The 26,469-nt window shown below is 33.0% G+C and overlaps 8 protein-coding genes across 16 annotated transcripts in view; 5 read left to right on the top strand and 3 right to left on the bottom strand.

Moving 5' to 3' along the window:
• The first annotated feature begins 76 nt into the window (after positions 1-76).
• Positions 77-1,901, top strand: LOC117219661 (ATP synthase subunit C lysine N-methyltransferase). Of its 2 annotated transcripts, XM_033468974.2 has the most exons (6): positions 77-257; positions 331-429; positions 503-675; positions 797-985; positions 1,052-1,208; positions 1,283-1,901. In XM_033468974.2, exons 1-5 carry the CDS (start codon positions 254-256, stop codon positions 1,202-1,204), a joined length of 618 nt encoding a protein of 205 aa, XP_033324865.1. In that variant the 5' UTR covers positions 77-253; the 3' UTR covers positions 1,205-1,208; positions 1,283-1,901. The 2 variants fall into 2 exon arrangements, with proteins under 2 accessions (XP_033324865.1, XP_033324864.1); XM_033468973.2 differs by having other exon boundaries at positions 1,052-1,295.
• LOC117219731 (neutral amino acid transporter 9) lies at positions 1,398-6,611 on the bottom strand. The gene is made up of 10 exons (XM_076526528.1): positions 5,750-6,611; positions 5,453-5,644; positions 5,162-5,324; positions 4,714-4,859; positions 3,151-3,308; positions 2,897-3,061; positions 2,597-2,830; positions 2,234-2,436; positions 2,041-2,145; positions 1,398-1,964 (listed from the first exon to the last, which is right to left on the bottom strand). The coding sequence occupies exons 2-10, from the start codon at positions 5,611-5,613 to the stop codon at positions 1,557-1,559; spliced, it is 1,743 nt and encodes a 580-aa protein (XP_076382643.1). The 5' UTR covers positions 5,614-5,644; positions 5,750-6,611; the 3' UTR covers positions 1,398-1,556.
• Pgm1 (phosphoglucose mutase 1) lies at positions 3,710-11,687 on the top strand. Of its 3 annotated transcripts, none has more exons than XM_033469099.2 (8): positions 3,710-4,090; positions 6,818-7,100; positions 7,336-7,759; positions 7,842-8,044; positions 8,127-8,328; positions 8,411-8,603; positions 8,691-8,874; positions 8,945-11,687. In XM_033469099.2, the coding sequence occupies exons 2-8, from the start codon at positions 6,852-6,854 to the stop codon at positions 9,167-9,169; spliced, it is 1,680 nt and encodes a 559-aa protein (XP_033324990.2). In that variant the 5' UTR covers positions 3,710-4,090; positions 6,818-6,851; the 3' UTR covers positions 9,170-11,687. The 3 variants fall into 3 exon arrangements, with proteins under 3 accessions (XP_033324990.2, XP_033324988.2, XP_033324989.2); XM_033469097.2 differs by having other exon boundaries at positions 3,710-4,094; XM_033469098.2 differs by lacking the exon at positions 3,710-4,090 and adding an exon at positions 4,437-4,454.
• Positions 11,688-11,942: 255 nt separating this feature from the next.
• Positions 11,943-13,058, top strand: LOC143260579 (uncharacterized). Its single transcript, XM_076526529.1, has 2 exons — positions 11,943-12,560; positions 12,627-13,058. Exons 1-2 carry the CDS (start codon positions 11,974-11,976, stop codon positions 12,784-12,786), a joined length of 747 nt encoding a protein of 248 aa, XP_076382644.1. The 5' UTR covers positions 11,943-11,973; the 3' UTR covers positions 12,787-13,058.
• On the bottom strand, positions 12,845-13,738 carry LOC117219729 (U3 small nucleolar ribonucleoprotein IMP3). The gene is made up of 4 exons (XM_033469090.2): positions 13,602-13,738; positions 13,214-13,528; positions 13,052-13,124; positions 12,845-12,960 (listed from the first exon to the last, which is right to left on the bottom strand). Exons 1-4 carry the CDS (start codon positions 13,736-13,738, stop codon positions 12,937-12,939), a joined length of 549 nt encoding a protein of 182 aa, XP_033324981.1. The 3' UTR covers positions 12,845-12,936.
• LOC117219730 (small integral membrane protein 8) lies at positions 13,263-14,637 on the top strand. 4 transcript variants are annotated; one of them, XM_033469092.2, is made up of 3 exons: positions 13,263-13,400; positions 14,071-14,224; positions 14,299-14,637. In XM_033469092.2, the coding sequence occupies exons 2-3, from the start codon at positions 14,123-14,125 to the stop codon at positions 14,455-14,457; spliced, it is 261 nt and encodes an 86-aa protein (XP_033324983.1). In that variant the 5' UTR covers positions 13,263-13,400; positions 14,071-14,122; the 3' UTR covers positions 14,458-14,637. The 4 variants fall into 4 exon arrangements, with proteins under 4 accessions (XP_033324983.1, XP_033324986.1, XP_033324982.1 ...); XM_033469095.2 differs by lacking the exon at positions 13,263-13,400 and adding an exon at positions 13,675-13,807; XM_033469091.2 differs by lacking the exon at positions 13,263-13,400 and adding an exon at positions 13,703-13,837.
• On the bottom strand, positions 14,450-18,433 carry Got1 (Glutamate oxaloacetate transaminase 1). The gene is made up of 6 exons (XM_033469089.2): positions 17,982-18,433; positions 17,340-17,630; positions 17,015-17,271; positions 16,668-16,945; positions 16,436-16,578; positions 14,450-16,372 (listed from the first exon to the last, which is right to left on the bottom strand). The coding sequence occupies exons 1-6, from the start codon at positions 18,091-18,093 to the stop codon at positions 16,209-16,211; spliced, it is 1,245 nt and encodes a 414-aa protein (XP_033324980.2). The 5' UTR covers positions 18,094-18,433; the 3' UTR covers positions 14,450-16,208.
• A 488-nt stretch (positions 18,434-18,921) lies between these two features.
• drpr (multiple EGF like domains draper) overlaps positions 18,922-26,469 on the top strand; it is a 27,176-nt gene continuing 19,628 nt past the window's right edge. For 2 of the 3 annotated variants that reach the window (XM_076526499.1, XM_076526498.1), the window contains exon 1: positions 18,923-19,080. The gene's annotated coding sequence lies outside the window, so the exon portion shown is untranslated. Of the gene's footprint in view, positions 19,081-26,469 lie in introns of all 3 variants that reach the window. The other variant, XM_033468976.2, reaches the window with a different exon arrangement.

Below are 26,469 nucleotides of genomic sequence, written 5' to 3'. Positions count from 1 at the left end.
ATCCCATTCGTGAGATTTCCTTTCCGCCACTTGAAACAGATTCCGAGCAGAATTCCTGACACCATTGGACACACTGGTCTTAAGTAGAAATTCCCAAAACGGTCAGGTATATATGTACCTAAAAAAGCTCTGATTGTGTAAATATATGTATGTATGTATGTATGCGTTGGTTGAACCATGTGGATTTCTTGTTGTAAGAGTCGTAAAGAAATAGAAGATTCTTTATTTTGTTGACAGAAACTAAATATAAAAAATGTGTAAGATTCATCAATTACTGTTTATTTTATTTTTTAAATTTAAAAAGTTTTAATCAGAAATCATTTTACTTAGCAGAGGTTAACGATCTAAATTACATTCTCAGTAAAAGTGAAAATATTGGTAAACCGTATAAACCGTCTAAACTTGGTTGGTGTCTCGTTGGAATAACAGGTAAAAGATCAACATCAATTACATTCTTATCCCTTTTTATAACACGCAATAATACTTCTGTTTTATTTATTAGGAGGTATTGCTACAGCCATAAGTGTAGTATGTATTCCTTTTGTGAGTCCTGCATTTCGTAAAATATGTTTGCCTTACGTACCAGCTACCACTCAACAGGTACAGAATGTATTAGTAGCCTTAGAAAAGCGTTCTGGCTCTTTGATTGATCTTGGAAGTGGAGACGGGCGTATAGTAAGTAATTGATTACTAAAACAACTCAGAATAACCAAGAATGAATACGATATTATACTGTCGTATTATCAATTATCAAATATCTTGTATTTCTAATGTAACATTATTTTCATTTGACTAGGTTTTTGCAGCAGCCAAAGCTGGATTCAAAGCTCATGGTATTGAATTAAATCCTTGGTTGGTATGGTACTCCAGGTTAAAAGCTTTATTCACAGGATTTTCATCCCAAACAAAATTTATTAGGCAAAATCTATGGACATATAATTTAAATAATTATAATAACATTATTCTATTTGGAGTAGGTCAAATGGTAATGTATTTCTTAAATATTATTTTTATAACAATTAAATACAATTAAGAAATGGTATTTTTACAGATGCAAGAAATAGAAGATAAATTTTTGATGGAATTACAGGAAGATTGTACTATAGTTGCTTGCAGATTTCCACTTCCTAATATGTGTGCAATAAAAGTAATAGGAGAAGGAGTTGATACTGTTTGGGTTTATAAAGTTCCAAAAAAGAGTTAAGAAGGTATCAGAGCTCTTAAGCAAAACAGAAAATTTATTATTGTTATAAAGATTATAATTATAAATAAATTATTCTAGGTAACAAGTAAAAGTTATTTTAATTTTGTCGAATATGGTTTATATTAGTAATTTTTAGAATGAAATTAATGAATAACTTTTCGTATATTGCACTGTTAATAATTACACACATAAATACTATAAAATCATTAATATATTAAATTAACATACAATTTGTTTTCTAATCTACATAAAGTATTCTTAATTTGATCACATTTAGCTTTCTTCGGAATAAACATAACGTATAACATGCATTTCATACTTTCTAATTATACTGCTGAGAAAAACGTCACATTCATGATTCTGTAACAAAAAACTGTGCAAGCAGATTAAGAAAGCCAAATAGTGGTATACTTATATGCAGAATCATAACAAATAATGACAGTCGTTTTTGCTCTTTCAAAATTGCTAGATACAATAAACTCGGTAATGTAAATACATAGACGAAACCACTCAAAGCACCTGTAAACCGTATTATTGTACCAATATATGGAACAAAAACTGCAAAAAGAATGCATATGCATACTAAGATAATATTAACTAAAAGAACACAACCTGTATTAAATGTTTTACATATGGAAGAAAGCAATTGAATACGTAGCATGTAAGCAAGTAATGGATAAACTGTTAACAACTGGAAGAGTAGAACGATTCGTGCACCTACTGTTAAACCACTCCATTTTTGAAAGTTATTCAATAGATTCTGTAAAAAATAGTGAAATTATCATTGTCTAAAAAAGTTCATAATTGTATGTTAAATATTTTTTTAACTCACTTACATCTTCGATGCACGATTTACTAAGTGGAAAACATACATAAAACACTACACCAACTATAATGTAAGTTAGTGTGACAAGTGAATATGCAAATGAAAGATCTCTTCCCTGCAACATATAAGTATTGTTTTTAAAAAATCTCTGCGGAACCATCAATGGAGAACAATAATTTTTTAAAGGAATCAACATTACTTACATTTTTACTTTGATCATGATTATTTTGCATTATAGTAATTATAATGTTATGGATAAAGAATGACATTGCTAGCATCCCAGAAAGAGCAGGAAATGAGATCTTGAGTGTCCAACTAATTTCCCAATCTGATTGTTCCATGTTTACACCCCATGATGTAGTTTTCACCAAGACAAATGCAATTAAATATATAACTGATGCGGTTCCTGTGAGATATAAAGTTTTTGTAATTTTAAAGAGTAAAACAAACTTATATAGGATAAGTCATGTATATATTTGTCGCGATTTAAAAATGAAAGTAAGTTCGCCAATCACGTACATTTGAATACAATTTTTTATTGCAAAATGATTACAGGTTTTACTTACCAAGAGAATTGAATTTTGTAAAGAAAGTGGGGCTATTAAAATTCAAAATTGGAAATATTAATAAACCAAGAAATATAGGAACTGTTTTATATAAATCCCAAAATGGTCCTAAAGAGCTGTATGTATACTCATGAACTACAGTATTTGTACTATTGGACAGTTTCTTTGGACACAATATTTCTGATGAATAAGAATTATTGCTTACTAAAGATACATCAGTTTCTTTTATACTATCTGTGAAAAGTTATAAGAAGAAAATTAAGAAGGAAACGAACAATGAAAATTTTATTTTATACTTACCATATATAAAATTTACAGAATTATACAGAAAGTTAGACATTAGTATCCAATATGCAATAGTTGCACCAAGTAACACAGTAATGCTAAAAGATTTAGCGATATATTCTGCCCATTTATTCAAGTATACTCGGCTTAAATAAATTACTTCTACACCCTTATGCCCACCTTAAAACGTATATATAATTATAAATTAGTTATAATCGTGATCTTTAATATTATTATACTTAAATACTTAAAAAAATATTCATTCACACCATGATAATTGTGTACAAGAAGAAGACAATAAGCAGTGTACGAACATAATCCGCTCATTACAAGTATGAGAATAATACCAGGGAAAAAACCAGCCATTTGAATACCCCATGGTATTGTTAATAATGATGAACCTAATATGGTATTCCATATTGCAAACCTGTGTACATATGTTCATAAAATTATGTTGAACAAGTCATAAAAATTAGTAATTGCCTAAAATAAATTTTATTTGTAATTCTACGCAACTGTATTTCAGTGATGTCTTTTTAGGATGAAGGGTACTTTTGAGGAAAATGAGTTTGTTTTTATCATTAAAATGTATTTTTCATAAAATGTTTTGAATTGTTTCTCCCGAAATGTAATAACCCTAATTTGAAACAGTTTATAATCATTTTTGTTGCAATTCAAGGTTGCATAGGTGAAATAGGAATGCCAAAAAAATGGCGGGTACGATTTAGCTGTTAGCTACGGGCATTGACCTTTCGGGTGGTCGTCTGTTGCCCAGGCAACCGACAGAGCACTAACCCCTTCTAAAGCGAATTCTGCTGTGTAGTAGCAGACACAACCACCCGATGGTTGCCGAAACGTGAGCGACCGGTAACCGCGTTCGCCTCGTTTTAATTCGTTTCCATGTCTTAAAAGCATACATCTGTCAAACATTTGAATTTACTCTATAATAAAAATAGAAGCAAAATAACCCATTATACATATATCTACTTCAATGTCTCTTTTTTGCAATTAGAACGTTTCCTCTGTGAAAATGCATGTATGCTTTTAAGATGTGGAAACGAATTATTGTTAATTCAGTCCGAAAACAATAACTACAAATTCAATAATTAATAGTAGTGAAATGTAAGGTCGTAAAAATAGTATTGAATTTTTACAATTTTTAATAACTAATAATCTAATAAAATTGTGAGAAAACGAATTTAATCAAGGGTGGGTAAGTACAAATTTTTTAAATTTTCGATATCGGAATTAGATTCTAACAGAGTATTTATTTAACCCCGAGATAATTATACGTAATAATGTAATATATTTAATACACAAGAGATATGTTGTGCTATTTATAAAACTCCATGAATAGCCACAGTTTCTTTTTTATCTTTTTAAACAGGTCAAAGGTACACAAAATTCAGTTATCTGGAAACACATAAAATTTTGTATAAATAGTTCCTTCTTCCAGAGGAATGATCTTGTTGCAAGCATGTATTGATTTAACACAATCAAAATGCATATAGGAATTTCTGATGCAAGATTTAATTTTTCTATCATCATCGACCTACTAAAAATATAATGTCTGGTGAGAGATAAGAAAAAATTTATGAATGTGATTAGATTTCAGAACGCAATACTAAGTGTATTGACCCAGAACCCTTTGTTGATGGTACCATAGATAGCTGATAATAATTTGTAATTACTAATACAATATATCATTGTGTTAAATGTAATCTTCTGTTTATCGTTGAGTTAACGTGAACGAGTTTTGCAGTAAATCCCTTCAATATATCCTGTTTTCATCTCTCTATCTCTATTAAATAATAATTTTGAGTATCACTTACACAGTTACTAGAGAACTTTGCTTTGATTTCTCCTCGCATGTGTTACGTGTACTTTCCTGTTCCAATGATGGAGATAAATATCTGCTTGTAAAATCATTCAGCAAAGACTTTTTACCAGTTGATTCACATGTGTCATTATTAAATATCTGGTAGAATAAAAAATAATATTTACATTAATAATGTTGAAATGCAGAGTAATTATTAATTTTATATAAAGTGAAACTTTATCTTGATGGAATTAACTAACAAGATATGATATTTGTAAAATGAAGATTTCAATAAAACTAAATAATATTTATATATTATTATCAACATAACAAAATCTTTACTATAGGGAACAAGTTTGTTTCTTTTTTAAATTAAGAATCTATAAATTACAAAAGTGTATGCACATCTGTAACTCATTCAACCTTCATATGGAAAATTAAAATGTTTGTGGTATTCTCACCAGATCAGTATTATGAATGTCATAACATCTGTGTTGTGTTACATTTAGTGGACAGGAGTTGGTCAATAATATAATTGCTGTGTGTTTTTGAGTGATGGGTGGTGGTCTCTTTGGTACTACAGTTACTGGGGAATTAACATTACAAGCTTCCAAACTACCATATCTACATTAATCAATGTTAAATAATTAATGTTAGCAAGTTTAACAAGAATATCTTTTATGTAACATGCAGTATTAATATTATTTAATTAATATCTCAATTAAATTCCCAAAAATAACAAAAATCAGTACTTGAAATATGTACTGGTAGGTGTACATTCAAAGTCACTCGTTTCTGAATCATTAAATATAGTAGATTCTATGCTTGTATGAGATTCTGAAGAGAGTAATGGGGCACTCTCTGATCCACTATCGTGTTGCATGCCAAAATCCCAATCATTTGCTTTATACATAGTATATTTAATTAATTTTGTACCAAATAAACTATTTAAATAAAAGAAATTTATTATTAGAATAACGGAAAGTTATATTTATCGTATTCTATGGCGTCTATAACATTTTTATAATAAATATTCAAAAGTGACTTACCCGATACAGTTTATATTAGTGTATGTCAAGATATTCCATATAAAATGTTTAGAGTAGATATGTTGAAGTACTTATTGAGACTAAAGGATTATTTAAAATAACGGAATTTTTTCGATTATTAACGCAAACTATAGTTAAATTAAGAATCAAATAATTTTGAAATGACACTGTCGTTCAAGGCAGACATGGTTCACAGTGATGACTTCAAGAAAACCGTTGTTTTAAACAACTAAGTCTCTGTTTTGTAAACCCGCGTACTTATATCGGGCATCCTTGACATAACAAGCTCCCTCCTCTTCATTTTTCTTCGCGACTAATACCGATCAACATAATAGGCAGCGCTTCTCTACATGCGCGTATGAATTTTACACGAAATCTCCTTTTCACATTTTCGTGTATCGAACAAGATTGGTCTCATCCGAATGGCGCAATGGAATTTAGTCTTTGGTCCAAATGCTCACTTCTTTCGAGGCTCTTATCTGGATCGGCATTCTAATTTTTTAAATCGCACACGGGTCACGAGATTCGGTGAATATCGTTGAGCACAAATGTTATTACACATTATTTAGTCAAAATAAGGAGTTCAATGAACAGCAGAAAATAAAACGATTGTTCCTCAATCGGCAACGTTCCAGGGAGAATTTGTATAGTAAAGTTATTTACTCAAGACTTGAGCGAGATAAGACGAGTTCAATTCGACATTTTTACTTACACCACTAACATAGTACACATTGAACGGCAGCTACTGCAAGAATTAATGCGCCGATAGAAACTTCTGTCAACAAAATTTTCTATCGGATTTTTGCAATCAGTTATCGTAATTACGCACGCAAGAATATTTCTTTTGAATTCAAAAGATTTGTCCAACTGCCGCGAAACGATATTATTAGTTGATGGTAATGTGCGCGCGCGTGTTTCAAGATGGTAACTCGTGCCCTTGTGTGTCATTGGCAGACAAAGTTCAGTCTGCTAGCAGACACCGAGGACGTGTTATGAAATTCCCAAATCTGAATTCTCATTACTAAGTAATCGGGCTAGGTTACGAAAGGTTTTTATTCTTTGTTTCAGTTATCGTTTCGTAAGTCGTACAACAATTTTAAATATGTCGAGTGCAGTGACAAGTAGAATTATAGAAACTCGAGTGTACGAGGGCCAGAAGCCGGGTACCTCAGGACTGCGAAAAGCCGTGAAAGTTTTTATGCAAGAACATTATACGGAAAATTTCGTTCAAGCAATACTTGAAGCACTTGGTAATCAGTTGATTGGTAGCACGTTAGTTGTAGGTGGTGACGGAAGATATTACGGCAAAGAAGCAGTTGGAAAAATTATCAGAATCGCTGCGGCTAACGGAGTAAGTTTATGCAATTTTTATCAATTTAATATATTGTTAATAATAACAATTGTAGGTCAATGAAAATTCGAGCTTTCAAAAACGGGTTCGGCATGCCTTATATTTTATGTTGTTCAGTCATCTTTTACTTTAGCTAGTCATAGATAATGTGATCTATAATTGTAACTTTCTCATTGTAAAAACGACAGCACAGCATGACAAGTGATACTCATATCATTTTTATGTAATACTTTAGGTGAAGAAGCTAATAGTTGGCCAGAATGGAATACTCTCAACTCCTGCAGTGTCCACTATAATAAGAAAATACAAGACCCAAGGAGGAATTGTCCTGACTGCATCTCATAATCCTGGTGGTCCTGATGCTGATTTTGGAATCAAATTCAATTGTGAGAATGGTGGTCCAGCTCCGGACAATGTGACAAATAAAATCCATGAAATTACCACACAACTGAAAAGCTATAAAATTGCTTCTGATATAAATGTAGACATAGATAAGATACAAAGCACTACTATTCAGATTGATGGAAACAGCTTCATAGTTGATGTGATAGACTCTGTGAATGATTACTTAGAGCTTATGAAAGATATTTTTGATTTCTCCAGCATTAAGAATCTGCTTCAAGGAAATTTTAAGGTTCTTATTAATGGAATGAATGGAGGTACACATAAATCAGAATTTGTAACACTATTATTTAATTATTTAATGTTTATCGATTATTATAACGATATTGTTACTTACAGTTACTGGGCCATATATTAAAAGAATATTTAGCAACGAATTAGGTGTTGATGACTCCAGCATTGTTAATACAACTCCTCTTGAAGATTTTGGAGGACACCATCCTGATCCCAATTTGACTTATGCCAAAGACTTGGTAGATGCTATAAGAAATGGTCCATATGATTTTGGTGCTGCTTTTGATGGAGATGGTGATAGAAATATGGTAAATACAAATGATAAATGAGTATTAATAACAAAATAAAAAGATGTACAAAATTTGTATATGTATAACTTTATTCCTTCAGATTTTGGGCAAGAATGCATTCTTTGTTACCCCCTCTGATTCAGTAGCTGTGTTGGCTGCTAACTTGAATGCAATACCATATTTTAAGAAAACTGGTGTTAAAGGCTATGCCAGGTCTATGCCAACAGGTGCTGCTGTGGATAGAGTTGCTTCTAAAACTGGAATTAAATTCTTTGAAGTACCCACTGGCTGGAAGTATTTTGGTATGATATTTGAACTATGAATTTATCTAAAATATTTTATGCACACATAGTAGAACAACTATTCATTTATTAATCATGTTAGGTAATTTAATGGATGCTGGGCTTCTGTCAATTTGTGGAGAAGAAAGTTTCGGCACTGGTTCTGATCACATTCGCGAGAAAGATGGGATATGGGCATGTCTTGCATGGCTTAGTGTAATTTCGAATCTTGGTAAATCTGTAGAAGAAATATTGTTAAGTCATTGGCAAATCTATGGAAGAAACTTTTTCACTAGGTATATTTCCTTCCAAAAACGAATTGGAATGTACTAGTAGTTTAACGACGGTCCACTTTATTAATACTTATTTTGTATTTTTATTAGATATGATTATGAAAATTGTGAATCTGAAGGAGCGAATAAAATGATGCAGTTTATTGAAACCGAAATCCAAAAGCCTGACTTTGTAGGTAAAACATTTACATCTGCAGGCAAGACATACGTTGTTAAGTTAGCTGATAATTACTCCTATGTAGATCCTGTTGATGGGAGCCAAGCCAATAAACAGGTGCATTACGATTTTTAAAAGAATTCATCTTTTGCTGATACATCTTTTTTATGCCATTTTATTTGTGCAGGGATTACGAATACTGTTCGAAGATGGTTCCCGTATAATATACCGTCTATCTGGTACAGGAAGTTCTGGCGCTACTATTCGTGTGTATGTTGATAGTTACGAAGATGATCCAACATCTTTCAAGAAAGATGCTCAAGAAGTTCTTAAAACATTAGTTAATATTGCACTAGACTTAAGTAAATTGCGTGAATACACCGGACGCGATGCACCAACCGTAATCACGTAATAACAAGTAATCGTTGTTGTTAACATTTATGTTATTCAAAATATTATTCAAAGAAAAATGAAATCGTATTATAATGTATAATACTCAAAGAACAGTATCTACTCTACGTTTGAATCTATAATTTCAATCATGGTTGATTAGTTTGTTACTCGTATCATATTTCATAATAACATCGCATACGTACGCACAATTTGAAGAAGCATATTTATACGAATGAACATTTTGTATCAAAGATGACTAATTGCGTTGGTGCAAGTTGTCCGAGCGTGAAAAGTTCGTGATGAATTTTATAGCAGCATAATTAAATAATGTATGATGATTAAATGTCCAGTAATAGCATGAAATCATTCAAAAGTTTAAAAATTGGGATGCAGCTTATTTCGTACTTTTCTATAAAAATGAAAAGCTTCTAATTTTATTATAAAAATTTAAACTCTGATATGGTTACTATAGTTAATATTTAATCGAATGAAAACGTAAAACAAATTTGATGATTTGTGATTCTAAGATCATGTGTTTTTGAGCGTGGAAGTATTGTCTGCAGAAGGTATCAGAGCATACAAAAGGATGGAAATAATGTTTTTCAACTATAGTTAATTATTTAATAATTCATTTGTCTGGTATATGTGAAAAGAGTTTCAAACTAATGAAAATGATCTATTCACGAAAAAGTTATCATATTCTGTTCAAGTTTTTTACAATTGTTGTAAATAATTATTCAATTCTTACTGTTATCATAAAGATAAAAAACAGTGTTATTTGAACAAAATATATTCAAAGACATATACCAGTATTTACTTTCTTAAAATCCTAAGTTATGAAAGCAGAACCGGATATATTTTATTGTATTTTTAATACGAAGAATGTAGATATACATGTGCATGAGAATTTAATCTAAAAGAAAATATTTCAATCATGCCTCGTTATATTTTTGTTTTGTAGATAGTAAATTTGTTCCAAGTGAAAACTATTACTAGCTTTTTATGTTATTGCTGTATATTATTAGTAACCATCATTAATATCGATTACAAATACAATTTAAGGTAATTCCTTAATCTTATTTTCTAATTGTCAGTGTAGTATAAACAACATCATATGTAATTTTCATTTCGTGATTTATTTATAAAATGAGATATGGATTAATAAACTAAAAAGAAGAAAGAGTGCATGTAGAAAGTATTGGTTCAAATTTCTTCAAATCGTGAAGGATTTCGATATCATGATTTAACGAAATTTGAAATCTTGAGTATATTAATATATAGCTTGACAATTTTTAAATGAGATATTCGGCACGTTATACATGTGTACATATTATAAAACTTTATAACGTAACAGTTGAGTATGGTAAACGCGACATTGAAATGTATAATATTTTTGTTTCAGTATAAATTCAACTATACGACTAAATTAAAATTATTCAATTCTTTTAAAAGATGTGCTAAGTGTCTCACTTAAATTAATTGATAGAATAGGATACATTTAAAAAATTGTATTTAAAAAAATAAGATTGCGAAAGTAGATTGATGAAAGTGATTAGAAAGTTAAAAGGTAAAATTTACAAATGATATAATTCTCATGAAGATGAAAAATGAAAAGGTTTAATTTTAATGAAATTTTAGATAGCTATATAATTTCCTTTTGACCAAGATATTAGATTATCTGTAGAAATTCATCCTTCATTATAATTGCATTTATATTTCATTTTCACATCAAATTGGAAGCGACGGCAGTGTGCAGCAATAGAAATTTGAGGAAACGCAATATACTTCTGTGAAACAAAATTCTAAAATTGTATTAATTTATACATTGGTACTTTGTCAGTTTATTTGTTTCTATACATTATAACTGCAGTACTTTTGAAAGATTTTGAGGGGAAACATTGTAAATAGTTGATGGAAGGGAGAATACTTGGGGACCTGAGCCGACACGATTCCCATTCAGTTTCTTATTTACATCATAGAAGGATATCAAAAAAAATTAAGCCTTTAATACTTCTCTGATTCTTTTTGTGATGTAATATGAATATTGTAATGTGGTAGTAGTGTCATAGAGACCAGCAATGACTGCCGATTTGTAAATGTAAAACTATTAACATGTAACATTTGTATCATATTGAATACTAATTATTCATTGTAGGTATATGAATGAGTGACTTTCACAAACACATGATCATAGAATCTATTATATCCGAGTGAAAAGTAGAATTCACTAAATATCAAACATTGAAACCAATGACCATCAAATTACGCCATTAATGTTAACATTATACAAAGTAGAAGAGATGTTACATGTTACAAAATTTATATAGAATTTTTTTGGAAATATCAAATACCATATCAGAGGCGTTTTTGAACATAATGCGTTTAATCTAGATTCAAGTAACAATTTTCATAAATTCTATTATAATAAACCGTGCGTATTATTTGTTATTAAAAGAAAATGAAATTTATTTCGATACAATATATTTATATGCTATATTTGACTATTTCAATAAAATGTACGTATATTAAAAACCCAACACATTTTAAAATTGCAAGAAGGTTGGTTATAATAATCGGAAATATCAGAATATGATCCTTAATAAATTAAACTTCATTTTAATGAAAAAAATATTTTGATGTGAGAAATTATTGTCGTTTATGTAAAAAATAAAAAAATGAATTGTAATTCTTTTATGTCGCATAAGAGTTTGCCAACTCATATTATTTTAATATTTCAAATACCGGAAATGATCAATATGGAATCGCAATTTCCGTTACTGTTACAGTACCAAACTCAAAACGCGCAAATAACTTAACAAAAATATGAATGAAGAATCAGAATTAGAAAGTTTCTGTTCTTCTTGCAAATCTATTTTACAATGCGCATCTAGCATCGGTGAACCATACAATTCAAACGAAGAAATCTATCAATTAACCGAAGAGAATAATAGAAAAACATCGATTAAAAATTATGAAAATAATTTAGATATTATTGATACAACACATGAGGACATTGGTCATCTAAAGTCTTATGTACATAAACAAGGAGAAGTAGACGAAGAGATCATTGAAAAATTAATGTTTTACACAAACAAGAAATTAAAATGTATTGATTTAATAAATGAGCCAGACTTGTTTCCATCTGACACATATAAAAATATTGCTCATAAAATTACGTGTGTCGAGTCTGGAAATAATGATTTTAAGAATAAGACAAATTCTTCGAAAATAATACAAGCTCAAAGTACTAAGCAAAAGAACAATAACAAAACTATGAAAGCAAAAGATGTAATACGAGATACAATAGAAAGTAGTAGAATGATTAATAATAATTCTCCAAACACTGCCCAGAACATTCTAGAATATCGTAAAGATATACTTAAAACTGCTCGAATAGTATTAGAACTGAGGTGTGTATCTAAAAACATATGTACATATATATTAAGTAATTAAATTTCATTATTGTATTCTTTTAGCACTTATATTGACAATATGCGGAAATTGATCCTTCACAAATTAAATAAAAGACAATCTGAATTTTCATTCAATAACCAAAATAACGGTATTAAAACTATTACAAATCAAGATCTTTCTACACATTTTTATAATCCTTCATGTACCAAACGAAAGAAGTAAATGTGAATGTATTAAACAAGGATTTCCCACAGTTATAATAAAAATGTGGATATATATATAAAGATAAACATTTTTTTAATAATTTTATTCAAAATGGTATAAATATTAAATATACAAAATGTGATTCAATTTATAATATATTAGTTTTATTTACAGCATATCAAAATCGTCCCTCTGTAACAAAATAGTATTTACAATTAGTAAATATAGTAAATAATAGGCAGTATGTATTATATTAATATAACAATAATAAATGAATACTTACAGCATCATTATACTCTAAAATATGCTTTTTGATAGCTGATGTATCTACCCATGTAACAAAATCTTCTAAATTCCTGTAAAATGCACATAAATTAATATGCATGTACCTAACGTTTTACATTCACTGATTATTATTTTATAGTATTGTATAATTAGTATTAACCTTGTTACTAAAAATGCAGGATCTTTTATAACTTCTGCTCCAACTCTAACATGACCTTGTTCTATTAATTGTGTTGCCAATTTAAGGTTTTCGCTCATCTTATTCCGTACCATAATAACTGGCAATCGTCGTCTACAAAAGGCAATTCCATCTACTTTCTGCGTTAACGATAAATCCCATTTTGTTGGTATGAGTCCTATCATATACAATTTTTCTAACAATAATGCACTTTGTTCAATTCGAAAAGGATGCTCAGCATCAAGTTCTTTAATTTTGTTTCCCAATTCACGAATTTCTCGTCCTAATTTCTTGTACCTACAATAATTCAGATGTTTAGAAAAAATATTTCTTTAAATGATATATTTATTAAGATAACCTAAATTTGTACCTTGTATAATCTTCTCTTTTTCGTATTCGAAATTGTTTCAGGATTTTCACTTCATTTAAATTATTATCTGCTTGCCATGCTATAAAATCAACTTTTTTTAACAATTTCTGTTCGTGGTATTTTAATTTTCTGACCATTTTCGTTAAAAACTTTTATCCTGAGTACACCACGCGAGAAAGATAATGTTTTGGTAAAACTAGTCAATGGTAAGACAGGATATATTAGGTTAGATTGCTGTAAGTATAATGTATGTACCTATTATGCAAATTTTTCAAATGAAAGTAAGTTTTCACAACAAATTAAATTGGAGGAATAATTAAGTAAAACTTGATAAAGAATCATGAAAATGTTATACAACATGATTTTAAATAGGATTTAAATGTCAATGTTGTATAACAACTTAATTTTGTTTCCTAGGCTTAAATATGTAAAAGCAAAGCCACTCATAAAAAATTGATATCTGTTACAGGAATATTGATATTGGAAGAGTCAAAAATAAAGATATATGACTGCAGATTATAATGAATAAAAAACAAAATAAAGCAGAACCAGGTGATGGTTTACGAAGTCTTAGAAGCACAATGATGTTTCGTGCAGTTAATTATGAATTATATGCTAAACCGGTGAGACTATCCTTTAAAATTCCGATTCTAATAATTCACGTTCTCATAATAATTATTGTTAATTGTTGTTTCAGAATAAAGTAGTAATGATTTTTGGAGCTGCAACAATGTTAAGTTGTGTGGGATATATTTTGTATATGCGACAAAAATATGATAGTACACAGTACTATAATGCAATAACGGAGGATGGATCAGTTGTTTTAGAAAAAAAGACATCTAAATGGGTTGATTGATCTAAATTATTTAATGTAAATGAACAACAATCACATAATTGTTTATAATATTTGTATATATGTTATATATTAATTTATGAGTACCTCAGTAATTTTTGTTGACTACTATTTCATTTATGCACACTTTAGTGATATGTAAATAAACATATATAACAATTATTTTACATATTATAACAAGTATATTTGTGTACAATTCTATTATTCAGCATCCCCTGTTAACATATTTACTGTAACATTTATCTGAATGTGACATTACATGGCTACTTCTCTAATACTCTATTGCAATACTTAAAATTTCAGTAAATGCATGTTAAAACTAGAGTACATAATAGTATTTTGGCTACATGATTCTTATCTTTACAAAAGTATACATTATTTTATAAAATATAAATAGCATTCTGCACCACATTTGTTTCATATAAATACATAGAAAAGTAATCCCTGTCACTGCATATTCAAATTATCAACTTTGGCAGTATATACAAGATCGTTTAGGGTTTCATTTGTAACTAATTTTTACAAACATTTTAAGGTTGTGAATTTGGTCCAGACTTTCGAACGAGTAGTGTTCTAAGCTTATATGTCACAACAATTTTACTAAAAATATATATGTATATAGATACTCTGTAAACATTATAAATGTATAGTTTCTCTCTCGTGTTACGTATAAATATTTGAAATATTAGCGTTAATTTATGTACGAATACATGAACTAAAATTCGGAAAAATAAGGGAAAAGTTGATTGTACTTTCCCTATGAGCTAATTGGAAGATTACATAGAGCATTTTCATATATCAATCGTTTACTACTGCTTTTGATTGAAGATTTTATATTTTTTAAAACTAACAGACAACTATGGAAGCATCTAAAACTGAAAATGGAACTTTTTGTATAGTATATAAGAAACATTTACAGTATGCATACAGAAAAGTTTCTATATTCTAATCAAAACTTTTTTTGCTAATTCATTGAATAACGTATTCATTCTTTGAGTAACTTTGTTATGTTTAGTACATCCAAATTTTGAAGTATATCATGTATTGTGTATAAGTTTTTGTTGTGTGTTCTGTAAAAGTAGAAAGACTTAATGTTTCATTTGCACAATGATGTTGAACAGGAACTAACAGTAACAGTGATTTGTAACATTTAAGAATTTCAACAGTTTGGAAATTTATGTTTCTGTGTGAAAATAATAAATCTTTAAAATCAATCGCTCATTATTAAATTACTTAATTTTTGTGTCCTATTATAAATCAATTACTTTGAATTCTTCGGGATGTCGTTAATACGATTATATTTATGTATGTCAAATGTAATGTTAAAACCGTTATATGGAATAAGAAGTAGTTTATAAAATCTAATTGCATACAATTCAAAATTGAATGAAATTAATGTAATGAAATGATTTTAATAACAAGCGATTTTATTAACGTAAATATTAAACTTTGGCAATTCATAATATTTTGTCGTATTTTGTACTTTTGTAGATAAGGCAATTTTTAACTGAATCATTTAACTTCTGTCAAATGTTAGGTTCGTGTTAATGTAATAATATCTGGCTACAAGCAAACTATTAGCACAACTTTAGTAAATTAAAGGCAAACTATATAAAGATGGTAACAAAACAACTCTAGAATATTTCTACAGTTCTAATGTAACTTGAATATGTATAAAATATTGCCATCATGCTTTCCGCCTAAACTTCAACAACAATTATACTTAATACGGTACGATATTTCAAGAATCCATTTTAACATGTACAGTTTTTTTCATTTTGTGGAAATAGTATAACAGTTTCGTAGATAGCATTTGCAACATAATCCAAGTTGAGTTCATTGAGTCCGCACATGTTTATTCTACCGCTTCGTAACATGTAAATATGATAATGATTTACGAGATGTTCCACTTGTCTCTCTGAAATAATATTAATTTGAGTGGATAGTACATTAGTAAACAATCATTTTGCAAAATACCCACCAGTAAGACCAGTGTAGGAAAACATTCCTATTTGTTCTTTAATGTGTTCCCATGAACCAGGTGTTCCTAATCGAACCAGTCTTTCATACAAAATTTGGCGCATTTCCTTTATTCTACCAGACATTGTAATAATATGACCACTCCTGAAAATGTTTAAAATAGCATAAGTAAAAAATGTGTTATATTTTCGAAGTGCTAATTACTATTATTATTATCTAAATAATATATATACCATTCTTTGAATAGATCAGGATTTCGCAACACTGTTGTAACTATCCTTGCTCCATGATTGGGAGGATTGCTATACATTCCTCGAACTATCAACGTTAATTGAGACTTAACTTGAGCTGTTACTTTCACATCAGACATAACAACTACTAAATTTCCAACTCTTTCATTATATAATCCAAAATTCTTAGCAAAACTTTGTGCACACATGAATTCTATACCACGTTCAGCGAACATTCTCACAGCATAAGCATCTTTATCTAAATTACCACTTGCAAAACCCTAAAAATATTTGATTTAGGATATAAATTGTTTAATTTAGAAGTGAAAATCAAATTTTAAATTGTTCACCTGATATGCACTATCAAAAAGTGGGTACAATTTTTTCCTCTCTATTAAATCAGCTATTCTAGACCATTGCTCAGGAGTTGGATCACATCCAGTAGGATTATGAGCACACGCATGTAGAATAATTACTGAATTTTCTGGTGCATCATCAATATCTTTAAGCATTGCTTCTATATCAACATTACGAGTATTTGGATTCCAGTATGTATATTCACAAGCTCTTTTAAATCCTCCACTAATGAACACAAGTTTGTGGTTCTCTGTGGAAATATTATATGCCTTACATATTAAATATTCATTCCAATGAATGATCATCTTTAATGCCTACCCCAAGTAGGTCTGCTATAATAAAACGTATCGTAATGTAGTATACGACTTAAGAATTCAGCTGCAACACGTAGTGCCCCAGTTCCAGACAATGTTTGAATAGCAACAACACGACCTTGAGCAACAATAGGGGAATCTGTTCCTAGTAGCATAGTTGTTGCTGCTTGGCTAAAAGCATCTAATCCCAAAACTGGAAGATATTCATGATTTTGTAGTTCATCAGCAGCTAATGATTTCTCTACTTTTCTGACAACTGGTAACACCCAAGGTTTGCCTTCAGGAGTACGATAAGCTGAAAGTAATTTAAATTAATTAAAATTCCTTTTGATATTAAATATGTTACAAGAAATTAATTAAAAACAAAGCTATTCGTGATAATCTATCACATGAAAAATAAGAACTATATGTAATACATGGTATCTTATGTAACAGCCAGATATTGCTGGAGGTCATTCAATATCATATTCGTGTAACTGAACAAATAGTACGAAAAATACGATTTGAATGTTAATTTTTACATTTTTATATGTTAATATATATTTTTTGACTGATTAAAAGATATATATATATAATCGTACTATTTGCTCCTACGATTGTATAGTTTAAATACATGTAATAAAATAAAAGATGTATGTATTGATACCTCCTATTGACAAATTTACTTTCTTTTCGTAAGTATCATCCACAAAAGCTTTCTGGAGGGCGAAAACCTCTATCGGAGGTCCTAGTTTAACCCCGCTGAATCTTGAGTTCATCTTCGGTAATTTTAAATATCAAATGCAAGCAACTGTGTAGCTAACAATTTGAACTAGGAATTGAGCTGATCGCACTGGCTCTTGTGAAACAAGAATACATTTATTTTACAGATATCCTTTAATCACTTTATGCCACGTATATTCTGATTATCAATTTCTGATACTAATGATGATGAGATATTACAGTCCACAAATTCACACTGATTCGATGCGAAAAACTTGTCAGCGAATGCATCATACGCGCGAATCCGCGAATGTTAACCGACTTGATGAGTAGATGAGTAGTTTAGAGTTTAGATGATATTTGTATGTGTTAGAGCGCAAATGCTACGCGGATGCTACGTTTTATGCTCGACGTGTATATGTACTGTTCTATAGGTTGCAACATCCTCACATTTAAAAAATTCGTATCTTTTTCACGATTCAAACAAACATCAACGTCAATGAATAATGTCATAGTTTTACAAAAAAGCAATGACCTTCCTCGTTATTCCTTCTACACCTAGCAAAATATGATGTTGTAATTTATTATGTAAAAACAAAATATTTTACATTGCTTATGTTGAAATGTGTACAAGATTTTTTAATATATTTTTATGTATATAGAAATTATTTTTTATAATAAGATTAAATTAAATTCTGCTTATGCTGCAATATTATTTTTCAGTTAGTTTGGTTCGATTAGAAATTTATCAATAAAATGATGAAATTTTTGAAAACTCTGCTTTATCGGTAGTGACGTACAGTTTCAAAGACTATATGATAGAGGGCATCGTTCGCGCGTAAACAGAACAGGTAAACGCGTCGGGTCCGGTGGACGCATAGAATTCCAGGACACTTCGGTTTGGTTCAGTCAGTGTAAAACAACGGACAGTGTGCGTATCGTGTATTGTCTTGTGCCAGTTGATCAGTCTTTTCCTCTGTTGTTTATTTTACCTGCTTATGCTCACGCATTTTCGGATTACTGCGTGGCAAGTTCATCATAAAGTGAGTACCGCCAATAATATGTATTTCAACAATTTTAATTCGTCTCTGCGAGCGGGATGCTGTTACTCTGTTGCAACACTGCGGAGAGTTTTTTGATATTATATATCGTTTATTCACTTTCACTGTGCAGTTGCCGCTTGTCGAATGTCAGATGTAAAAATTACTTATTTGAATATCATTAACGAACAAAAAACCTTAAGAAAAGGTAAACAATTATCAACTTTAAACTACTTCGCGTCCATCATAGCGTTCACAATGCCCGTAAACGATGTACATATCTCGTGTTGCGACATGATTGATCGAATCGAGATCAAATTCTTGTTTTACAAATTACGCGCTTTAAATTATTTCGAAAAACAGTGGGATCACGGATACCGTTATGGAACACCGCCAAACTCGCTTGATCATTTATAATTCGGTTTCATGAAGCGAATGATGATCTCGTTACTTTATTTAGTATCAAAAACAATTTGCGCAAGTGGTGTAACAGTCCTTCAAAGTTTCTGTGGCCGTTTCTTGGTTAAAATTTGAGATAACCAATCAACAGGTTTTCACTCTCATCCCTCCTACCACCACCATAGAAACAGGTTGAACGTCGAATGGTGTCCCAGTAAAAATAGATCGGCTGAAGTGAATTTAAATCGTGCATACTTTCTGAACCAGTTTCACCGATATGTTTTAGCGAAGGTGCAAGGAAATAAGTTTCAACGCGCTAAAAATTTTTGTTCGGATCTGTTGTCGATCAGGGATCGAACACGGTTGGCCTGTCTTCGATTTGTTTGAATTTAAATCGGCCCGTATTCTTTTCTTATTCTTACTTATTGATACTTCGTTGGTTTCGTTTCCAAGCGAATGCAACCTTTCGGACTATAAATAAATATTACACTTTCATAACAAGTGTCGTAGCTTTCAATTTGTTAGTGGCGGTAGTTAAACTGGGGAAAGGGAAACGAGTTTATAGTTCTTTTGGTGAAATAGTTACTTGTGCATTGTAATTCAGTTGATACTTTTACATGATGTATTATGTTAGAAAATTCGTTTATGATTTGCAACGTTGATAACAGTAAAAATAGACATATCTAGCCCGCATGGTTTTAGTGAAGCACGTTGTACAACGAACTCGGTCATCTTATTAACGATTGCTTACAAGGGTTCCAAGTGATTTTTGCCGTTTAGCGGTGTCATAATGGTGACTAGCGGTGTCCGGCAAGAATCACTTGAGTACCGTTATACAAAGTCGGTTACAGTAGTACGTTATCGTTGTGCATCCGAGGTTCTTCGAATAATCGGCATTTTGCAACAAGCCTATGAGACTAATGAAGTGAATACAATGAAACTCATAAATTAAATTATTCATTTTTAGCTGCAAGATACCAAGTGCGTCCATCTGCATGTTTCCAAACTCGCACTATTTGTCAAGTTCGGGGTACATGTACGAGTTTTATCTTTTCAAGGGTCGCAGTCAGAATCGTGTCATATTCGTAGAATTTTTGATAGACGAGGCGTTACATAATTAACATTATGAATACATCCGATCGTGGGAACATTGGTGAACACGAACTGTCAGGAAATTCGTGGAACTGTAAAAACGTTCGCATGCGAAATTTGCACAAATTCCAGCATGGGCTCGTTGCGTTTAGCCTTGCCGATTCTCGACATTGTTCCTGTTCGTGAATGTCGCGCGTCATTCTCGGAAAATCTAGTCACCACGCGTCGTTCTATCTAATTACGTTTAATATCGCGTTTGCATTTTGCGCTGCGTCCAGCGATTCGTTCGTCTGCAAAACTGAGAAATTTCTTCGAAAGTAAACGTCGATTATAAATCGATAGAATAATTCAAGCTGTATTGCGAACGCAGTACGAGCTATAAGAAATGTGATGGCAACAATCTGTCATAGTTAACACATTAAAGGCGGGGGATCTTGACGAAAGTATGCTAGGTAACGCGGCGACCGCCCCGCCTCGTTTTTCATCCTGGAGCGGGCGATATTTTGTGTAATCACGAAAAAATTTAGACTTAAAAAAGTTTATTTAAACTCTTAAAACTAAAAGAAATATTAAAAAAGAACTAAACACTAATTACAAAAAATGTTTTAAAGTACATATTTATGAGAAGTCGAGATAAATCGTAGTACTACGACTCCCGCCTTTAATGTGTTAATATCGTGGCTTCTTAAATCTACGCTTGACGAAGCATTTGGCTCCAAAATTTGTCAATTGTTCATTGCAGTGAAACTTTACTTGTATTATCACCTTTATTTGTATACTCGTCAAAAATACAAAAAAGGAAGAACAATGTTTGAATGATAATACGAATCTAGTATCTATAAGTACTCTAGATTAGAAAAAACGTGACTCTTTAAGTTTATAGTTCAAGTTGTAACAAATTCTAAAATGCTTCGTCTGGTTTTGCTTTCTTTCTTGTCCGCGTCTAAAGGATAAAAGGCCAACAGTCACGGTTTCAAACTGTTATTGAATATCGCTTCTGACTCTGATATGGTTATTGTAACCAAAAAGATCTCGTAACTAACTTTACAGCAGTTGCGTGACTTTTTCAGTTCTCCGTAACCGTTTCACGAACCGAAGCCGATATTGTAACTGTTTCCAATCCCCGATCGAGGTAACCGTACTCTCCGAAACTCGTGCATCTCTCAGCCTCGGGGCTTAAAATGCGTGCAAAATTGTGACAACCCGTTCAAGGTCACTCGAGTATTTATTTTACGATTAGCCAACCGGCTGCGTTTTGCGAAGAGAACGGTCGTGAGAGACGGGTTCAACGAGCGTTAAATAGGAGGTCATTCAAGGCCACAGAAGGTAGTAAATTAATCCTTTGAACGGCAGCTTCTCCCGCGGACAAAGCGTCCGTTCGAATCAATGAACTTTATTAATTGGCTGCTGGTTTCGGCTTGATGGGACGACCGAAAGGAATTTTCGCGTGTTCTCCATCGCCGGGCACAAACACGCTCCTTTGTTTGTTCTATGCTCGATTGTTCTCCGTGTCCATTTTTCTTTTTCTTTTTTCGGTCGTATGATTATTCCTCGGACAATAAGCGTGTAAGCTGTCCCGTGCACGGGAACTATTGTGTCCTGCTCATTGTTTAACATCTCGAAGGCGGAGGGGTCATTCTCGTCTTTTTATCGATAAAAGGACGGAAGGAAGGAAAACCGCCCGAGGACACGGGCTTGATGGAATATCAGAGCGGGACCGTAACCTGCAGTCGGATTCATTTTCTCTCACTTCTCTTTATTTTCTCTCATTCCCTGGATCCAGCCTCGGCCGACTTCGTAGTCCAAGGGGTCGCGTGCAACGTCCTCGCGGTTTCCCGGTTATTATACCGAAATAATTGAAAGATCCTTCGGATAGGCAAACCGTGCACGGACTTTCTTCCTCGAACTGGATGAGTCCGCGGACATGATTGCCGCGTGAACGTTGTGTCGGTGACGCGACGTGGCAGTTAGGCTCGGAACGGAATTACGGAAGACAAATACTACGATGCCAGCGCCTAATTAACTTATTGTGTTCACCACAGTCGCTTGTTCATAGCAGTCCGGTGATTCTTACCGTTCCGTCTGCGCTCTCTGTCTTCTGTTGCAACATGCGGGAACAACCATTGTGCACCGAGGCTCGAATGAATCCAGTCATTCTAAGCTGCGACCATCAGCCAGCAAGCATCTTAGCTCGGTACGCCGAGTTAAATCACTTGGAAAAAGGATCTTTAATTAGCTTGTTGTGTTCGTTAATCCCGTATGTATGTCAGTACTGTGATTCCCTACCATTTAGACGATCCTGGCTCTTCCGCCTTGTAAAGATAACACCTGAGTCAAATCAGTTAACTCTAGAAGGTCTCTTAGGCAATGTCAACTGATCAACGTTTTGCAACGTTTTGTACAATGCAGTATTAATCTTTACATATTAACACTTCCACGACCGCGCTAGAAAGCTCAACAATTTTCATAAAATTAAAATATCTCATTCGATTAAACAAAAATTATGGAGCAAACTTATATGGCATCGATTACTTATTCAGCATTCCTACCTCTTGCAAATCTTAATAAAATTAAGCAATCATTGTTAATTTTTCATTAATCATCCATTCGGTCGTCAACCGACTGAATTTAAAACGGGGAGATCTCCCCGTTCGGTTGGCTAAGTGTTAACTCCTCGGATACATTTTCTGTGTTAAGCATCGTATCATATTATCAGCAAATATTGCCACGATCTAGTTTTTATAGTATTTTTATGTACGTCGAGATTCGTCACTGCGCTCGCAACGATCGTTAATAAGAATATTAGCAGTCACGGCAATGAACGCTCGATTAGTCTGATCGAACACCTTTTGCCAGAGGTATGCAATCGTGCCGCAGCACCGTGCAAGAACGGTTGCAGCACTGCATTCGCGCCGAGGCGCGAATAATTCGTGCCGCTCGGCCGGTGCATTTTTACGTTGCAGCCGGTACGAATTATCCGATCGCTTGAAAAGCGTCTTCTGTGACTTCTTTGTTTCTGCGAAGACCCTTGAAACATTCAGTGCCTACGCGTTTAGTTCGATTCGTGTCACCCACTTTTCGCTCAGTTAATCGACTGACACTGTTGAATGCTCGTCGTGCAAAGGAAGTATCTGGGTCATCGTGGTGCATAGAGCCGCGCGTACGCTGTGCGCGCGGCGTGTGCCCGCAGCGAAAAATTGAAAGCCTTTCGCATTCTTCGAGGGTAATGAGAAATAAGAATCGTTTGGCCGTGTTGTGCGCGTCGTTTTCGAGACAAGCCTGCACGCGAACCGCACGGAAATAGTAGATGGATCGATGGTGAAACTGACGGCGATAAGCTCACCGCAGAGATGTGCATGCACCAGAATACCGCACTTCTTGCGGTCAAGGATCATTTTTTTTCCGAGAACAAGTGGGAACAATATTGTCGCGAATTGCAACCGCGCGGTCGCGGCATTGCGGCTCGCATCCGAAACGCCTCCCGGATACGATCTTACCAGAGAAACACGAGCGCGCAAACGTGCTCTCTGCGACGAAAATGTAATCGTTCAGAAGCCAGATTGTACGCGACAATTATATAAGGAACCTCTGGAAACAGGCATAAGCTCGCAATTATGGCCGGGCGTTGTAAAGCAACCGGTTCTTTTTTTCAGTCTGTTTTCACGATCTTATCAGAGATAAACGTAATTTATATTACGTGTGCACTTGGCAACGCACCGTTAGACTTAGTCGCCACGATACAAATTCGTGACCGTGCTGCTGGCAGAATGTTTGTCGCGCGACACTATTTTTATGGAGCATTTCCTGTCCTCTAACGAGCCACGTCGAGAGTCGACTTCCTCATTTTTACTTATCGAGTGTCCCTGGCCTCTCTGCTCCTTTGTGATGCTTTCCTCGGACACGTCACTCGTCTGTGCAACATTCACAGCAGAAATCTGTGGTATCCGATGCATCTTAAGTCGATGAACCGTTCTTGTGCGAATGCAGAATCGTGATGTTTCAAGCCTTTGTGTGCTCGTGATCCTACAAATTATTGTTCGGAAACTTCTGTTCACTGGAATCATTTGGACTTTTGAAACATTCGCATCGTTAGCGTACACGTTTAATTTTTCTGGCTTGAAACAATTTCGTTGGGGAGGGGGGAAACGCTAGGCCTTTTGTTTATCAGAAAGGAAAAGAAGAGAAACGATTGTTCAGCGTGACTACTGCAAAACAACTTTATGCACTGACCACTTCAAATGGCGCAGTACAAAACAATTGGTGATAAAGTCACTGTATTTCATTCTTTCTTGCTCTTCTTTATAATATCGAAATCTCATATGAGATTTACCAAGACATTGTATGTTGCAAATTCACCTTTACTTTTATTACTCTTCTTGATTCCTGTGATCGTCCCAAATCTTTATGGTCTCTTGGTGCTGTAAGTCTGCACGATCGTATAAGCATAAGCTTTATACTATAGTATATATATATAAGGTAAAAGCTTGCCACGTCTTCTGGATTGCGTGATTTTTGCAATATTTGACAGCACGACGAAAGATGGATATGTCGCCGTATATAGGAAGCACGTTTTCGAAGCCATCGAACCAGCTAAAAGACTCATCCATCCGTTCTTCGCGCAATCCGGATATTAGCGATATTAGCGACTTACATGCGCCGCTTGCTCCACACGCTGAAATTGCCAGCTATTCGAAAGCGTTCGAAACTCGCAAATGTTTCGAATGGAAGTCGAACTTACCCACCGAATAATCACCAGGCTCCCGGCATGATTTTTCTTACATAATGCGAAACACCGAGGGCAGAAGTGAAAGCCCCCCGACTGACGCAAAACTGGACGGCGGGCGCGCTGCCGTATCATTTTTGTTCATTCGCGACGGTATAATTTTTTCTCTCATTAGACAATACGCGAATCGCACCGAGCATGGGAAATCATACGGGGCGTGCAACGCCCCATGCCGCTTATGTCACCGGCAATTTCTAAATTCACGATAAATAATTTCGTGCGAAAGAATAACTGTAACCAACTGGTTTCGTGGTTGCTTCCTGTAGAAATGCGCGTTTCGTGTTCGAAAGTTAACTTCATCTATTATCCACTTACCCCCGTTCTTATCTAGTCGTTTCCGGCGCGGAAACGTCATTTAATATTCCGTGTTCTCCCGCTGTGAACTGAAATTCGAGAGAAAACGAAGCCTATATTGGTCAGTGAACCGCAACCTCAAAACATTATCGATCCTTATCTTATCGTTGTCTGTGCTCGTTAAGGAAAGATAAAGATATCATAATTCTGTCTATCTCTCCAGCATGGTTTACCGCGATATTTAATTTTGCGTAGGTCAAACAAGGGTTGAAGACGTTATTCAAACCGCGCGACTTTTGTTTCACCGAGAGAAACGAAATTTGCTGAGCCATAATGGACTTGGAATTAAATTCTATTTAAGGGAAACTAAGGGAAACAACGGCGCACAGTGGTCGATACCTTCTAAAAATGGGACAAAAATTATTGTGACTTGAAAACTTGCTTTATTGACAGTTAATAAACTACAATATACATTGTTTACCTTCGTAAATGTCCGTATCATTTCTGTCGAGTAATGACATAATTATTGATTTTTAATTTTGTTGTTGTATTGGTACGCCTATCAGGCTTATCGCGGGATTTAACTGTGTAGCAATAAGTTGCAATAGTAAATAGCACAGTATGTACCACATGAAAGAATTCATTCTAACAAATCCCGAAGAAGTTGCGTACTAATACTTGAATTCTAGACTGTATCACGAATTTCATCTGTTATCGAACTAATTTTTCCATTATTATAATGCTTTGGAAGAATACGAATGATCAAGGTTCTGCAATCTACTGCATTACCGGATGAAGTAACTGCAGAAGTTTGATTTTCTTTT

Source organism: Megalopta genalis, chromosome 15, assembly GCF_051020955.1.
Source record: "Megalopta genalis isolate 19385.01 chromosome 15, iyMegGena1_principal, whole genome shotgun sequence".
NCBI classification, from domain to species: domain Eukaryota; kingdom Metazoa; phylum Arthropoda; class Insecta; order Hymenoptera; family Halictidae; genus Megalopta; species Megalopta genalis.
This window is presented reverse-complemented; position numbering and strand designations above follow the sequence as displayed.